General features: G+C 44.6%; 1 protein-coding gene across 1 annotated transcript in view; it reads right to left on the reverse strand.

Moving 5' to 3' along the window:
• Positions 1-18,819, reverse strand: part of cacna1g (calcium channel, voltage-dependent, T type, alpha 1G subunit) — a 188,604-nt gene that overhangs the window by 109,975 nt on the left and 59,810 nt on the right. Inside the window, 1 exon segment of the mRNA XM_034558363.1 lies at positions 11,831-11,942. Coding sequence (XP_034414254.1) covers positions 11,831-11,942 — 112 coding nt within the window.

The raw sequence follows: 18,819 nt of genomic DNA on the forward strand, positions 1-18,819 counted from the left end.
TGTCTGTCAGGCGAAGCGTCATCTCTCCCAATCATCATCAGAATGGACTGAAGAAGTAAACAAGGGCGAGAGGGTGTTGGACAGGAACTAAAGCAAAAACAACAAGATAACCTCAATTCTAGAAATATGAAGAAAAGAAAAAAACACTCAGAAGAGAAAGAATTGGAGATGAGGATGGAAAAGAATGCAGTTCAAAGTAAAAGAAATTAAAAAGAAAAAAAAAAGAAAGAAAGATTCTGGAAGGAGATCAAGGCACAGGACACCCACTGATGGATGAGTCATCCAAACAAGAACAGGGGAATGGATGAATATATCAAATCCTGTTAACTTAGGCAGAGGCTAGCGTGCTCGCTGCTTTAAAGTTCACTGTAAGTGAAATGTAGAGCTTCACCTGGGACTGTATATATATATATATGTGTGTGTATGTGTGTGTGTAGTCTGTCAGAAAAACTCAAGAGATTTACACGCAGCATATGAGGTCACACTGCTGTTTCCAGGGCACGCAGTCTATGAGATGTTTGGCTTCAGTGCTTGACCTAAATGTTAATCTGACATCTGATATGGATGTTATTTATTGTGATCATAAAAGCATTACCGGTATTCATACTGTTATGGGTTTAGAGCTGCACTTACAACCTGAGACCAGCCATGTCATTCAGCCCACGGCTCTCTCTCTTTATTCTAACCCCCAATTCAAGTTACTTCTTTCTCTACAGCAACCCTGTGGGGACATATCATCTCAAATACAAAACATATGCGACGGTCTGATACAATACCATCAAATTACAAGCGCAACGGAAGCACACTGCACCATTGGTGCTTCTGTATTCAACCTCATGACATGCAAGATAATATATATATATATATATATATATATATATATATATATATATATTATTGAGTGGGATATTCTGCCTTTTGCAGAATGAAGTTGAAAGTAACTTTATTGAAGAAATTGTACTTGCTTGATTCTTGTTGTTCTGAGTTCGGACTCATGGTTTAATGCACTTATTGTAAGTCGCTTTGGATAAAAGCATCAGCTAAATGACATGTAATGTAATGTAATGTAATGTTTTGCATAGGTTCGCTGATTCAACCAACATATTAAAATAAGGCAAAATGGGGTCTATCAATGCGGTCGAATGCTGAAAATGTGTTTCAAGTCAAATTTGCTATGGACACGGGCAGCTCACAAAAAAGCTGTGTCGGAATTTGCTCCCTGGAAAACTCTGGAGGTGGTTGTGAATCAGACACTGGGTGTGAACTTTATCTCGCAACCAAACCCCTTTTAGTAGTAGTAACGTGTAGAGAGATATGTTTTCATCTAGAGAGACAGGTCCATAAAAACTTAATTGACGTTTAAATCTTTCAACTCAAATTCAACTTTGGGTGACTGGAAAGTGTTGGCAAGGACAAAAAAAGAAAAGGAAAAGAAGTTTGATTCAGCCTTGCTGAGCTTTGTGCTTCAGGCCACGAGCGAAGACTCCAGGAATTAACTGCGACCCCGCAGTTCAACAAGTTACAGCTGATAACTCAAACAACGTTGAGTTGTTTTTACACTTATTTAAGATTAAAATAAGGGTATTATTATTTTTTTACCTTGAAAAGAGCTAGCTGTTTCTCCCTGCTACCAGTCTTCATGCTAAGCTAAGCTTAGAGCCTCCAGCTCAATATATTACACGAGCACACAGACATGAGAGTGGTATCAATCTTCTCAACTAACTCTCGGCAGGAAACCAAGCAGTTGTATTGTTCGAAATGTTCATCTTTTTTTTCCCACAATGTATAAGATTCAATATTTTACAAGAAAATAAGGTGTTTTCTTTACGTAACATGTACGCGATGCAAAGTATCTTTGAATGGTTTTGGTCTATCGATTGAAGGCCATGGAAGAAAAAGCCCTGTTGTGGAGGCCCCCTGCCCTTGATAGTAATCAGCTCCTCAGCAGATGCTTTGCATAACAGGGCACGTCAACAGTCTGTGGGAAAAACGACAAGAAAGTCCGGCTATTGATGAAGCGCCTCACGAAGCGAGATGCACGAGGTGCATTGTGTGGAACGGAGGAGGGCGGAAATGTTTACCGCCGCGCTGAGCATGGAAATCACTTTGCTCTCTTGCTCCATAATTCTCCCTCAGTTGTCGCTTTTGTTTCATTGACGCTCCGGAGCTGCTCCTCTTGTCTCTGCTGGGGAGTGATCGCTCCTCTATTTTACACGAGTTAAAACCTGCGTACCCGCGGAGCCCACTATATGAGAATCCACTTTAAGGGTAGTGGGGACCATACATGCATATTGTAACACATACAACATGGGAGGGACCAAGCCCTGACTCAGCTCAACCTGGTTCTCACTCCGAACAAGCGCGCTCTCTACGCACAACTGGGTTTCAAACGCATGGAAGTCGACGGGAACCGCCTGCCAGAGGCCTTTTCCAGCCTAAGCAATGGAGATATTGTTTTCCCCTGAAACTCGCATCCCAAATGAGTGGTGACCGAAGCCGGTTGCATGTTCCTGATGAACACGGATTGGATTTAATATCCAAGCGCACGGGGAAAAAAGCTCTGCGGATGCAACACCAATCCCACAGGCTAGGATCTCTAAGGTTTCCCCGACGTTGAGAAAATACCGAGCGGGGAAATCGGTTTTGCACGGTGTGTGTTCACTTTTATCACGCTTCACTGGCTGGAAATACATGTGCAGACCAGAGAGGTCTCACACACCCGCACACACACACACACACACACACACACACACACACCTGCCTCAGAGGGAATAGACACAAGTAACCTGAACGGCTCACTGCTCTCTCGCACTTCCCTAATTTCTACCGTCCACTGCATTCTCTCTCACTGTGAGGAGATTCCCAGAAGGGCAGAATTTTTTTTTTTTCCCCAGCGAATATCCACAAAGAATAATGAGACTTCCACACTATGTGAGAAACCAAAAACTAGGAAAAAAAAGTGAATTAGTATATCATCCAACCTAATCCCAGTTCAGACAAGCCGCGCGAAATTAGCTTTTTATTCAGCGTGACAGTCACCACAATAGTGTGAAATATGCAAACAAATGACAGCAGAGAGGGATGAATGTGCATTAATAACGTCAAAGCAAAGGAAAGTGGTGAAGCAGATAATATAAATGGATGGTGAATTGAAACCATACATTATAACTCACAAACGTTTTCATTCAGGTTTTTTGCACATTTTGCTAATGCTAATTTGTGCTCATTGTGGCTTTGCACGGCGTCTCTCAGGGATCATTTGTCAATGAAACAGCGTTGGCAGCACTGTAAAGTCTTTGTGTTTTGATTGTGTGTAGGTGGTAGGCAACACTGCCCGGCCGTTCTATATTTATTCCAAACAAACCAGAGCTGCTGCCGCCAGAAATGGAAAAGCCTTCACTTCCTGTGCACCGGAGACTTGCCAGACGCCGACTGTTTAAACGGAAAATGTAAAATGCCATATCGTCAGCTGTGGGGTGCGGGTCTAATCACTGTTACTTCACTCTGAGGTCTGAGCTGACGTCCATCATTATTTAAAAAAAAATGCAAACAAAAAAACCAAAAGATTACATATAATATATAATATTCCCCCCCAAAAAAAGAAACGGGCAAGGGGCTGAAGGAATAAACCACGCCCACTTACCTATGGCAAAAACCTTTGGCTTCGGAGATGGACCGTCGCGGCTGCAGCAACTTCAGCCAGCGCCAGCTAGCGTCTGCTCCAACGTGTTATAATTACATGTATCAGCTAGCGTATGGTAGAAGGCACTGATAGGATAGTTAAGTAAATGTATGAAATATAATGCCTCATTGGGGAGCAGACGTAACAGTAGTGGCTTGGTGGCTGAAAGTACGTGTTAGCTATGGAGTACCTTCTTTCACATCCAGCAGACAAAAAGCTGCATTAGCATTCATCTGGAGTTGTGTTTTTGGGCCACCTGATGAATGTAAACCCAAAATACTGTCTCCTTGAGACTTTGCCGTGGCCTTTATTAATACCTGAGAAGCTTTTCGAGGTATTCAGCTGTTAAACGTCTGACTTTTGTTCAACTTCCTAGTGGCTACTTTGTTTGGTGAGCTAAAAGTAGCTAACGGCTAAGTTGGTTGATTTTGCCAATATTAGCAAAGATGCCGCATAGAGCAGTGGTGGGCCGTCTCAGCTGGCCTAAACTGAATCACAAAGTTAGCGCTATTTTGAAATTGAATTTTTATTATTACTATTTATCTACTACTAATTGTTTTCCCCTATTAGCTTATTTTCTCATTGCACAGCTCCTGTCTTCCTCTGTTGCTCTGCTTCCAGTGCAGCTTGTGTTAAGGAGAGCGTTTATCCAATTAGATTTCACCTGTATGTCTCTCTGTAAGAAGAGAAGCCCGAGGCCTTCTAGGTAGACTATGCAGATTAAAGTACATGGGGACAACCAATCAGACCTTTAGTTTGACATGCTGGGCGTATTCTTTGACGTGCCAGGGCAAGCTAGAAGGCCTGTAAGTACGTCAGTGTTAACGTGCGCTGTGATTGGTCAGTGGGCCAGCGTGACTTTTGTCAACAGAAAGCGAGCTAGCAGAACTCAGTAGTAAGAAGAGTTCAGGTTGAAACATATGTGACAGAAGTTATGACATTTTTAGTGTTTTGCTTGGTGTAGTTTTTTTACCCAGCTTTTTTTTAACACTCAATGGCTGAAGGAGGCGGAGAAACAGTCCTGGTGACGGATGTACTGACAACACCGTTCTCACAGAGGACGTTTCAGGAAAAGCGGGATACGTAACAAACCCCACAGCCAGCAGCCTTCACCCAGGAAGTAAAAGCCTTTGTGTGTCACTTTCAGTCCACCAACTACGAACGGTATTCCTGAATGACAGCATCGGACAAGAGTTGCAAATTGTATTGCGTCAACTTTACGGACGGGCATGTTTGGTGGTGACGATCCCAATATCGACGGCCACGGTCGGGCGGACATTTTCAGCCCTAAAGCGCATCAAAACTTCTTCCAGAACTGGCAACTGGGGAGGCTCGACTGTCATCACTGGCGTCCACGGCCATCGAGAAGGACCCGTTACTGGAACTGAAGCCACCGATAAACTGTTTTTATTATATAGTTAATATCGTTCCTTCTGATGTGAATACTATTTGAATGGCTTGTGACGCAGTTTTGTTGGACTGTGTAGTCTTTTTTTATTTGCCTTTTTGTAATTTTATGTAACTGTGAAGCACTTTGAATTGCCTGGTGTACGAATTGTGCTCTATAAATAAACTTCCTTGCCTTGTCTGTTTTGTTATAAATAAATGTGACTGGTTTGTGAATGTGTTCTTGTCCTTGTGTTAGGCAGTTAGTGTATTTGTAGGTGTTGCGCTTCAAGTAACATTGTATTTCTCTTGTCAAATGTGGCAGTGTTATGTGAATATGAGGTCTTCACACATAACAAATAATAACCTGTAGCTGTGGCGTCATAATGAGGTTATTAGGTTGTTCGGCTGTAGTAAGACGGCACATAAGGCAATGGTAGAACATGCATCATAAGAGTCAAAAGTTGCTAAAAACATTTTTTTTAGTTGTCAGCGGCATTTTTTTATTTGCGTGGATGTTCATTTGCCCATCACATTAATGGTGCCTGCATGGTTACGGCCCTCTAAGTTGCCTCAAGTAAGGTCTGCGTTCTACTGGTTCTACTAGTTAGTTTTTTTTTATTCGTTTTTAATGTACAAATACTTTGTGGAAAATGTATGATTTGCATTTAAAATAACACGTAAAAAAAACTATTTTAAAAGCTACGTTTTGAAATATGGATGCAACTCTTTGCTTTTGATGTGAAAATCACATGTGACTGGCAAAGGAGACGGCCAAACCATCGACCCATCACAGGCCGCACACCTGTGTTATTCTACGGCCTATGAAAACACACTGCCCCTGGTGAGAACCAGAGGCTGCTGTTTTCAACACTTTTTTTCATCGCGCACATTTTCATGCCAATGCCGAAAGAAAAAAAAAGAAGTAGGATACACATTGTGTTTTTTGCCTTCTGTCGCTGTTATCTTCTCTCCCACTTGCTCTCTCTCTCCCCGCAGTAACAGCTGGAAGAGATTCTTGCTGTACAGTATGTGAGCTACTGGCAGTCCTCCTCCTCCGGTCTACCACCGACTTCCATCCCTCTCATCTTCCTCTTATCTTTTCTTCTCCCACCGCCCCCCCCCCCCCCCCTCCCCCCCTCCGTTACTGTAATCACGTCTCTCGCCACATCTCCCCGTCTGCACGCCTAATAATACATTTGCGTGTGTTGATGCTCATGTGTACACGCTATGTGTCATATTTCCTGTGCTTGTTTATAATAAAATTGACCATGTGTGTGTGTGTGTGAGAGTGTGTATTAACATGTGCTCCCGCGTGGTCTCTCTCTCTCTCGCACACAATGACACTGCATGGAGAGACATAAAGCATTCAGACAGCTTCTTTCTCCATGTGTCGTCAGGCTCGCGTGAACCTCTCAGCCTAAACAGTGACACCGCACGCCTGCTCAACAGCCCCGCGTGTGCATGTGTGTGTGTGTCAACGCCCATGTTGCTTTGCACATTGCCTGAGAACAAGTGTAAACACACGTGTTCACCAGGCACACGCAGACATCAGCGAGCTTTATTGCGTGTTATTAATGTGTCCGGCGAGTGCCAACAGGACACGCCCTCTCATCACCTCTTGAACGGAGCCTTTATGTTCTGAGTGCTCTTAATCGCTAACGGCGAGTGCACTTCAAACGCTCCCTACTGCCTTGACGCGTGCATCGGGTGCGGCGTTCGTGCCAGTCGCGTGACAGTTTCGAAGCCTTCGAGGGACAATCAAGATATGAAGATCAAAAACATCCCTGCACATGATTCAAATATCACCATGTGTTTCTGCACATGAGCAAAGTCAATGGCTTCTTGTTGTTTCAAAGAGGAAGTCCACAGGAAGTGACCCTGAAAGCCGGTCGGCTCCTCAGTGACCTCTGATAGGCCAGCAGCCAGGGACAAAATATTGGCATTGTACGTTTCCGCATAGCACGGAGGACCCGGCCTTTCACCCAGGAGACCGTTGTTTGTGACCTTAACAGTGGCGATGTAATGTTGTTATGCTTGCACATTAAATCACCATAGTTTGTCACAAAAGTACAATGTTATGACTTTTCTGCAAAGAGATTTCAGCAGAGAGGGTCCTGATTGTTATTTATTCTTTTAGAGGACAGTGAGTCATTTGAATGATAAGTCAATAAACAGAAAACATTATGCAAGAACATTAAATGTCCAACCTTCCAGTTCCAAGTCCTGAGTTTAAAGGATTTGCCGCATTTCTTTTCCTATTCCATCTTTAAGTTTGAGGTGTCGGTTAGAGAAAAAAACATAATAATATCAACTTGGGTAAGGACATTGTGATGGCTTTTATCTATTATCTCACCCTATGTACACTAAAATAGATTGATTAATGGAGGAAATAATCGACAGATTAACTCTTTACACATAGTCTTGATATTTGTATACTGATGTTGTGATCTTTTTCTCAATAATTGGCATGACAGCATGGCTATAGTGGTTTGATTAGGTTACTAATGTTTAAAATCCACAACATGGAATATATGGATTTTGGACCTCTGCAGGTGGTCAGTGGCAGAGAGCATGTCTGTCGTGGTCTAATGAAGCCTGAATCAGAAGGAATCTCTCCACTCGATGACTGCTGTGTCCGTCGCTCCAAATAAAAACTTGTACCTTCATGTAAATATTATTCTGCTCAGAAACAGGTGCCATCAATTCCGTGAAAACATCCCCCCCCCCCCCCGCGTCCTCTCCCAAAAACAAATCTCATCCACTATGTATGCTAATTCTGCCTGTCACAAGTCTGAATGCTATTATCCCAGGGGTCAGATGCTTTCATCACGCCCGCACACACACACGCACACACACACACACACACACACACACACACACACACACACACGCAGGCAGGTGGACAGCCGCCTGTGTGGATGGAGGCGGTGTGTGCCTCATGCGGCGAGGACAATAGGGCAGGCTAACTTTAATCTGCCTTTCAGTTGAGATCCTCTCCTCACAGGTGGGGGGAGATAATATTGTGAGAGGGACTTTTTTTAAATTTTTTATAGCTCAGTAATTTTTTTACAATTCATCGCACTCGGGGTAAACACACGAGACACGGGATCTGGCGTTTCTTCACCGCGTGCCAGGCTGAGGTGGGGAGGTGAACCGGTGAGTGTGTGTTCCAAATCCAAATCCAAATGATGTTAGTATAACAACATTTTCCAGCATCCAGGAGCAAAGGGTAACCGCAGCCAATGAGCCGCGACCACCTTTCGACACGGCACTACCCCCAGCTACACACCCTTCAAGTGGGACGTACGCACACGCACACACACACGCACACACACACACACACACACACACAGAAACTCCTTGATTCATAGTACGATGGCACCTGCCTGCCAACTCCTCTCCCTTCTTTCTCTCTTTCTCTCGTCCTTCTTCCTCCCATCGTGTGTTGGCAGTGAGTTGCTCTTCCTCTGCACACACTTGGTTTTTTGTTGTGCTGTAGCTCGAGGGCCACGGCGGAAGGTTAAGTGTGGCGCCGTTGCTTTCGGAGCACAAATTCAGCACAAATTCACGGAAAGAAAAGACATGAACGGCCGCTCCGTTTGACTTTTCTTTGAAACGCCTCCGTCGGCTAAATCACCACTTATCCCTTATGTGTTCACTCTGGCGCGGCGTGCTCTCCGATGTCGTCCCTCGCCCGCGGTCCATCCACGTTTGTTTACCATCTGGGACGAAGTGTTCGAGGGAGGCTGCGCCACAGATAAGCCAAACAGTGGCACTATTTTTCCTTCCTGCTGTTCTGGTGCTAGACGTACACATGGAGGTGTTACTGGAGCCCGAAACGTTGCAGTTTAGCGGATTACAGATAAAAAGCCTGTCTGCATTTATGTCGGCTGAGCAGCAACAAGAAACTGCGGTGCATACCCGCAAAGATATGTCATAAAGCTTTTGCCATCGCAACGTTTTTACAGTTTATGTTTGAGGGGGGTGGGGGGGCATTCATGTCTGTACTTCCAACAATTGGATTGCGATCCATTCAATAGCTGTCAAGACGATCCACTCAAACACAGCAAATGTAAATCTGATGGTGGCGCTCCCAGATTCCAGGGGTTTATCAATGCGTGTACAAAACTCCTTGACTCCTTGACAACTTGATTGATGTGAGACAAAAGCGATGGACTTGACACCCCGAGTGCCTCAGCGAAAGCCTCTTAATCAAAAAGCAAAAGACCTTATTAAATAACAATGTCAATGTGATGATTCCATTTAATATCATACAACCATGAAGGTGAACACAAGTGGTCATCAAAACAAAAGTGTAAACATGGTTCTCGCTAACCCCGCGGCTACACTGTGACCATCAGCAATGTCGGGAGATGAAACTAGTTAGTTATGTCTGGGCAACAAAAATACTTTGTCAGGTTCAGGCAACACAACTGTAAAGTTATGTTCAGGCAACAAAGAGAAAAGATAACTATTTTGCTTAAAATGTGCAGTCGTTAGGTTCTAAAGTTCCTGTGTTACAGACGGGAGGTAATACTTGGGGAGGTGGTTACGTAATAATGTATTATTTAGCTGCTTGCACGGACGACCTATAAAGTTGTTTTTTGTGTGAGGTTGTTGGGATATTAGTGCTTGAGCAGACATAAGGAAGACAATGGCAAGTTTGGATTCAAACAGATAACCTCATTAAATGTTATGTATGCTGGTTTAGTTAAGTATTTATTTATTTTTTACCACCTTCCACTTAACTTAACAATAGATGCCAACAGCTGTAGCTTGCTTTTGGTTTTCGCACTAGTAAATCACTTTTACTAGTCAGTCAGTATTTCTTTGGCTTGAGACTATGACCTGGAAGTGAAACCAACATTACAAGGCGTTGGACCCTTTGATGCAGTGGAACGATAATATGTATTTGTTCATGTATTCTTTCACATGCGGTGTTGAAAATCGTGTATTGAGGTACATATTTTATTGGGGAGGTTGTAAAGTCAAACCAAGTCCTCGATATTAAAAAGGGGGGGGGGGGGGTGAATAGAGACTCGTGGAGACGGTGCATCGTTTATGTTCCTTTACGATCTACGAGTGTGATGGCGAGATTGAAATGGAGGGATGTTCGTGAGGATGAACATTTAACCTCGAGGCTGTACGTTGGTGGGCGCTCCAGAGAGGAGACCCACCGCGTCTCACATCCCCGAGCACAGCGATGGGAGCAGTCGATGGGCTCGCGCTGCCCAGCAACAGCAGCCGCAAGCTCTCTGCATCCTCGTATCGATGCTCCACAGCTTTGATTTTCTCTCTTCCCCTCTTCCCCTCTTTATTCTTCTCCTTTCAACTCCTCTTGCTTTTCTTTCTGCCCCTTTTCCCTCTCAAATGCAATGTATTAGATTCCACGAAAGAAAATGACTCGCATGGATTCCATTCGTTATTTGTAGAGAAACTGAAAGTAAAAGAGCAAGAAATTCACTCTCATATTAGTGTGCTTTGTCCTCGAGATAGAGCGCCATTCTTTTAAACGATAGATATATCTCATTTTGGAACAAAATTGCTCAATTTCACCAAGCCAGTGGACAGGAAATTGAGCGAACTTTGTTTTGATCCAATCTATTTGGAACCACTTTGCAAACACATTATCCATTCACTGAAGAAGATGCACGGTGCCAGATAACACCGATAGATCCGTTCTGCCTCACCTCGGCCCGCTTCATTCCCTCCTCCAACTTACACCAGCAGCGACAACAAACAATGCATCCTCCATTAGAGTTTGTTGGGTTAAAGGAGGTCCATCAATTAATGGAAACGCCTCCACACAATGTTGCTGTTTACTTTCCGTCCGAAATAATGCAGATGGAGGGAGCTGCAAAGGCCAGATATGATGGGAAATATTATTTATTTCTCTCTCTCTCTTTCTCTCTGTGACTCTATCAAATGCATTGGTTCAGATAATTGTCCCCGTAACTCTCTGTCGGACTCCCCGTATGGACTGCGGTTACCCAGCCGTGATGTCGGATGTTTCCCAGCCGTCGCCCTGCGTCCGTTGTCCTTATCTACCACCTACCTGTGCGGATGTTGTTTTCTGTAGTGCACTTTTGTGCTTTCATTTGTCTTCATGCTAATTTGTACTCGCCCTGCTGAATACAGAGCGAGGAACACAAATGAATGCGGGGGATATGTGCGTCTCTCCTGCCATGTCTCGGTGGGTTGTTCCCACACCTCAGCAATCCAATAATAGAGTTCAAGGCCCAACTGAGTAATCTGAACCACTAACACTAACTTTCAAGGGGCACTCCAGCTATTCCATCAAAGTCAACTAACCGGGAAAAAGGTGTACTAACCCAGCGAGTGAAGGCATTTGTGTAATATAGTCTGAGGATGTCCAGTTTAAAAGATATTGGCATTTCTAAAATAGGAGGCACCATTTTTTGGAGATTGGCCCGAGACAGCAGGTCAGATGTGGGATGTGACTTCTGCTTGAAAAGAAGCAGTCCTTCCGGCAAGTTGCCCGACTACATCTGAAATCTACCCTACCCCCCCACCCCTCCCAACCCAACCCTTCACCCACCTCCTTCCTAAATCCAATGTCAGAGAGGTGTAGCCCCACACAACTCTCGTGATTTCCTAAAATAATGGTCATACTGCCACTCCGTTACACACATATTCCCACTGCTTTTGGAAAATGAAGATTATTTTCATATCAAACAAGTCGAGAAAAAAAAAAAAACACATTACATCTGCGACACATAGAGCCATAAACTGTCTTACCTGCAGGATCTTGCACCTCTCAGATTCGCAGATGATGTCCTCGCACGGATGAAACATGCCCAGCGTCACACAGTTCAGCAGGATCACCAACATGGACGCCCGCTCGAACCACGTAGAGAGAACAGTTAAGGAACACACCGAGGACAGATGACAGCAGCCCGGAAGCTGGCGGTAACAACAAACAACATTTCTATCTCAGTGTAACATTCAAAAGTGATGTACGGTTTGCCTCTTACACTTCCGATTAACTAACAGAAAAGGGAATATGAAAGCCACAGAGGGAATATGGAAAAGTGCGGAAATAAGTATGGAAATAAAAAAGAAAAGAAAGCGAAAAGTGGCCGATGCTGAGAGACCGGGAGGCTGACTGAGAGGAGGAGGAGGAGGAGGAGGAGGAGGAGGAGTGAGCGCGAAGACATCCTGATGCATGGCGCATGCAATTTATTGACCACAGGGTCGAAGTGGGCATTCCTCATGCGGTTAGATTAAATGCCAGTCTGAGTTATGTGACACCAATCAATGATGGGACCAAATGCAGATTAGGCTAATACTACCGATACCCCCCCCCCCCACACACACACACACACACACACACACACTACCCACATATATTACAGATTGCTACTTCACTACTTCACCCACGTTCAGCGTCCTTCACCCCGCCTGGTTAACAGTGTTAGGACAGAGTAGATCGTTTGTCATCCAAGTGTGTGTTTGAGTTCAAAGGAAAACAAACGGCGCTATTTGTATCCGTTGAATATGCAGGCTGTGCTACAAACGGCCTGTCCTGTCTTTCATTGCATTTGCCCACATTTGCCCCATTCGTCCCGCTGACTCGCAACGCGGCTGTGTCAGCGCGGCCCCAACGGCCGACGCACACAAAAAACTCAACGAAAATAAAATCCATTACATTTAGCTGACGCTTTTATCGAAAGCGACTTACAATCATACACCGTAGACACAGCTACGGGGACACATCGACCAGGGACAGCATAGCCGGGGATCGAACCACCGATGCTCTGATTGTAAGACGGACCTGCTAACCACTGACCAACAGTCACTCAATAAATATATATTGCAGGACGAACAACAACAGCAGCGAAATATGGAATTTTAACTTGGGCCACAGGAGTTAAAAATTAAAATGACAATAAAAAGAACACCAGGAAAATTCTCGGGAAACAGGAAACAGCTCTGTGTTTGAACAATAGTCTGTGGTAATAGCTTTTAAAATACTAGGCATGTTGGTCAAGGGGAAATTACGGACATCTGTGACATGCATATGTTAAGGATACCAAGACATGCTTTTTCTCTCTAAAACCAGCTGCACATCAAACTCGTCGTTCACATTGTTCCAAAAGTCCAAACCGCTGCGACAGCACAGATTATTAAATGGAACAGAGGCTCGAGATCTGGAAATGGAGCGAGCTCTCGTATCAGCTGCTCCACAGAAGAGATGGTTCGCGGTCCGATTGGTGTGGATGTTGCAAACGAATACTCTGAATCATCCATACGTATGTTTATGGAATGTCCACTTATTTCCAGCCACCAAGAGAGCAAGTTTCCAATATTTCAGGTCAATATTACGTCATGGGGAGTTATATTAATCACTTGCGCAACAAGGGTTATTCCGCAGGACACTTCTGTGTCACATACTGGGGGGTTGTCGGGTCTAATGAAAGACACTATGCAGCTGCATCAGGCCCGTAGAGATCACCCCCGCAGCCCCCGCACCGCGGGGGGGCCTCACAGGGACAGGGGGCCTCGCGTGGCAATTTTTTTTGTTTTTTTTAATCCAACACTAGCCAGCGGACTCGGCCGTATTGCGGCTAAGTGTCGGCTGACTCGGCTGTGTTCCGGCTCGATGCGGCCAAATGTGAGCCACCTTTGGCACATTTCACTGTTGCCATGTCTGGCCCAGGTGTAGCTGTTACGGACATGGGCAGATTCTGTCTGAGACATGGCAACCGGTTTATATCGGTTGCCGAATCTGGGCCGAATAATGTAATAAATAAATAATATTACATTACGTAATAACATTAAGATATCCCACAAAGTTGTCTCTCTCATATAAAGCTACACAATAAAAAAAGTATTTTAAACTGGCTTTATAAGTTTTAAATAATAGTTGTAAAGGCAATCGTAACAGGCAACCACTAGGGCCTCCTGCTACGCGGACTGGTGTTATTGTTGGGCCGCGGTGTATTCTGGGAGAACTACGAGGAAATTTCTCTTGAGGAAAAATGAAACGCACATTTAAAAGTGGTGCCCAAAAGCGGCAATCAAAACAGGACATTTCTGAATTAAATGCCAAACTTCCCAAAATTACAAGTCTTTTTCGACCAGCTGGTGAAGGATGCACTCATCTGCCAGAAGAGACAGGTATTGTACTGTTTGCTATAGCTAACATTACCACGTAGCTAACGTTATACTTTGACAGCTGTACTGCTCTGTCTATGTGTTGTGCCGGACAATACATTATCCCTTACATATGGGGGGGGGGGCCCTCTCAGGGTTATTCTGCAGGGGGGCGTCATGTGTTTCCGTTACTGCACTGAGCTGCATTATGGGACGTGTGTAGGATGCAGGGATGTTGGTGCTTAACCGAATACCAGTTAGTATATCGTGGCCTCTGCTGCTTTAATTTGGACCATTATATGTCTTATCTGTCCGTCATGAGGCCTCCCAACGTTATAAAAGCAGTAAATCGCAGTAGTCGCTCTTTAGGTGGTGGATTGTGAGGAAACTGCATGAAAGTCAGGGCTCCTCCACCAACTTTTGTTTTATACCTCACTAAGGAGAGGGCACACTGGCTCTGAACACCGGCATGGGACATAAATCATTTGCTGCAGAATCATCCAATTTCAAAGCAGTTCCAAGGGATGACGGGCCACAATGTGATAACTCTGCGGTCGCTCCGATACAGTATTGAACAGGGCTATTGAATAATAGATGCCGGCTGGAGGGGGGAAGGGGAGAGTGTGTGTGACCACAAGGCCCATCCCCCATCAGTTGGGTAATGAATGTTGCATGTGGGAGGCAGCACAGGGTTATATGTCGCACACGGGAGGATGCGCCGGAACTTTGTGCGGGGTCCAAAGGGATGCAATTAAAAAGATCAATCAGTACGGGGAGTGGGATCATTAAACAGGAGACAAAAGGGCTTGCGCTCGTAATTTGGAGAGTGGCGGCACCGAAAGTTTTAGGGGGAGAGCAAACTGTTGTTGACACGCGGCGGTGGCATCGGCAAAAGTTCACCGCTCAGGACTGAGACGACGGGGCTAATTAAAAATAATGAGCCGCATGTGTTGTCTTTGTAATCACGAACCTGCGTCAGCGCTAAACGCACAATGTCATATTAGTCCAGAAAAGTTTCCCTTCGTCATTTCTCCAGCAAGGATGTAAGTTGACTGATTTGCCGTAGGATTCTCTCTAAAATTGGCGATTGTCTTTCCTCCGACTTTTTGGATTATACATTCTAATATACACCTCACCACCGTTACAGACGACTTTGCACGATTTTAAGACGTTTAAAAGAAAAGGTTTTGACAGAAAACAAAAGTAAGAAGAAATGCACACCTCGCTTGCGTGCACTATTCATGTTTTGATGTAAGCATAAGCTCCATTACCATTATGTGCTGCAAACACAAGATTGGGAAGATAGGTCCCAAACTCTCAAACGCCGGCCATACCATCTGATATGAGTATTTATAGGGATGTGTGTGTATATATATATATATATTTAGTGATCCAGTACAGACTCAAACAGCTGGGTCTGGTATCGGTATCAACTTCGATGTCGATGGAGGTTTTGGTTTTCAAAGTTAGCAAAGCAAAGTTCAAGTCAAACTTTAGTTTTGTGTATTTGATGTTGCCTTACACATACACAACTGACCCCAGTCACCTCCACACAGGGGGGCATACAGCTCATTAATTAAGCACTGGTTTCATAACCGTACCCCAATATCGTCAATGGTATCGGGACAAAAGATAGTCGGATTGAAGACTTTGTCTGATCAGCTAAAGAATCAAGAATTATCTGTTCAATTCTAACTTTACATTGATCATTGACAAATCCTGGTACCTTCTCAGGTCACGAGAGGACTCTGACTCAAGACGTCACTGGTGAACTTTTGGTTCTATCCAAGCTCTGCACGAGACGAGAATAATGAGCACCCCTCCGTAACAAACAAAGATAAATAGGGTCATCAATTCGCTGATATCGCCAGTGTTACAAATAGAATTTTAGGAATTCATGGAGTAATTGGTCTCTTCTTAATTTACAGTACCAAGGCAAAACTCGAAAATGTATTCAAAACCTGTATATTCCACGGCCGTCTGGAGCACAATCTAAAGTTGTCCTCATTAAGGAAACTTCCTCAGACTGCACAGGTCAGCGTTCAGACCCTCACAATAGCGTACGAAGAAAACGAGACTCCCCTGAAACCACTCCAAAATTGTAATGGGTTCTAACTTTCTCGTTTGCTCTCGTAAAGTAATTTTCTTCCGGTTGCAGTGGGAAGCCTTGATAAACCCGGACAGACGAAGTTAGCGGCTAGCTGGAGCGGCTAAACGCATGCTAATGTTGCTGGATGTGTGTTGTGTGTTTAAACATCGCTAATGTACTTTTCATATGTCAGTGCTGTGTTTACAGCTCCTTGCAGCTAACCTCAAGTGGCCAAACATTGCAGGTTTAACTGAGTAGCCTACAGTGTTTAACAATATTTAAACGGCCTGTAAGTAAAAATGAACACCTTGCACCACGGGTTGAGTATTTGTCAGAATATGGTGACTTAGTTGAGCAAATTCAAAAGAGAAATCGTAATATTATTGTGTTTAAGTAATGTAAACACCATGTGACCAAAGCAGACATGCTGGACTGGTGCTATCACACACTGGCAACCAATCAAGTGTACAAAGTAGGGTGTTTATTGGAGGGTCGTAAATAGAAATCACGTTTATGAACAGAAGGACATTGCGGGAGGGAGGCTCGGGCATGGCGGCAAAGCTAAACATGAAATATGAATAATGAGACTGATCCAATCAATAACTCTTCCTCTCTCTGCCCTCATTCTCTTCCTCCGTCTCCCCAGCTGCTGGGCTATAATTAAACAATAAGGAGTGTACTGCCACACACACACACACACACCTTCATGGTGTCAGAAATGCGGTGACACACCGAGGGATGGATTCAATTAGAGGAAAAGATACACGAGGATCTGTCAGAACAGACACGGGTGCGTCGACTCACACGGTGATGCGTTCGTCGGAGAGGCAACATTATCAAACTCATCAACACCTCCAAAAGTATTCTGCTCTCATGGGATCTTTCAGCTTTTCCCTCTCACACACACACACACACACACACACACACATTCAAAGTCCCTCTTCTTCTTGTCTAATGAAGGGGAAATAATATGCAAGCCTTATGTCCTCCCCTGCCTCACATTGCTGATTCACTCTGATTCTGTCCTCTAATGATCTGACACCAGACAGCAGGACACAAACAACGAAGAAGAGAACCAGTGTGTGTAGCCTATAGGCGTGTGTGTCTCTGTGTGTGTGAAGAGAGTAAAGTTTGGTGGAAGTTTCAACTCTCTCCATCTCTTATATCATTCATGAGAGTGGGGGAATGAATCGTCCGCGGCGAGAGATGAGGAGCACGCACAGTCGGAGGCCGATCGATACAGACGAGCCTCTCTGAATAAATATTAATCATATTGTGTTTAGTGTAACTCGCACGGGACGAGGTGCTGCGTCTCCACACACACACACACACACACACACACACACTGCACATCCTCTGCTCTCTCATAAACTACCACACTTTTAATGATGTGTACTGTATGTCTCTACAAATCAGTTTAAAATGTATTCCCCCCCCCCCCCCCCCTCCTCCACCAGCATACTGTAGGTATAATCTTCAGGGAGTGTTTAGCTAACGCGAGACGCCACCTCTCCACACTCGTTAACACTTAAACCCAGGCGCTGCGGCATGGTTGTCCACATAGCGGCATAGTGTATGCAGTATGTACCTGAAATGGATTCAGGGAGAAATATTGGTGGATGTGTTAAGAGAATTGAAGATAGATCGCAAAGATTGTTAACAGCCGCGGGGGAACTGCCAGTCATCGGCTGAACGGTAGAGATATTCTGCAGCTGAGCTGAAATAAATATACCGAAGCATTAGCTCCTCTTTGGGTTCCAACCGGTTCACGTCTCGACAATTGGTGGCTTCGAAACTACTCATTGGAGTCATATGAGTCCGTTATTGCTTAAAAGTAACCGAGGCTGCTTGATGCAACCTGCTGAAGTTCTGTCTTCACAGCTCCCCATGAATGCCCATGAAAGGAATCCGGATCAAAGCACAGAGGATGTGCAAAGACCCCCCTTTCCTTGATCCAAAACTCACTCCGCCCCCGAAGTTCGAAACAGGACAAAGGCCCGAGTCCCACGCCGCTGGACGCAACGCTGATCTCTTCGCACTCATTATGATTATAAACAGCGAGACCTGCGGGAAAGGGCGTTGCCTGGACTGGACCAGCAGGAAGAACCAGACAAATGAGACGCAGGCAGGACACGCGTTGAAGATGGAAGGGGAGCGTCGAAGAAAGGTTTTAGCATCAAGTCATCCGGATGAAACAACAGTTGCACACAATAAAGGGCTTGATGCCCTGATGCTCCAACACAAACCACCGTTTTGAAGTGATTAAGTGGATTTCTGCTGCAGGAAAAGTTTGGTTAGGTTCAAGGACTTTGCTGGGTTTGGGAAATATCGTTGTCATCGTTAAAAGAAACCTGAAGCTGACCGTCAAGTCGGGATGGCTCCAACGCTACGTTGATGCTTCAAACCACCGCGGCCACCGACCGACGGACTTTTTTTTCTCGATGAAAACATCAAACTGTTTGCTTCTTTTCCTTTTCTTCTTTTCCTTCCGGACATTTCCAGAGAGTGGCTTTTGGATTCAGCCAGAAGTTACTTTGAGGGA

This window comes from Cyclopterus lumpus, chromosome 19 (genome assembly GCF_009769545.1).
Source record: "Cyclopterus lumpus isolate fCycLum1 chromosome 19, fCycLum1.pri, whole genome shotgun sequence".
Classification (NCBI taxonomy): Eukaryota; Metazoa; Chordata; class Actinopteri; order Perciformes; family Cyclopteridae; genus Cyclopterus; species Cyclopterus lumpus.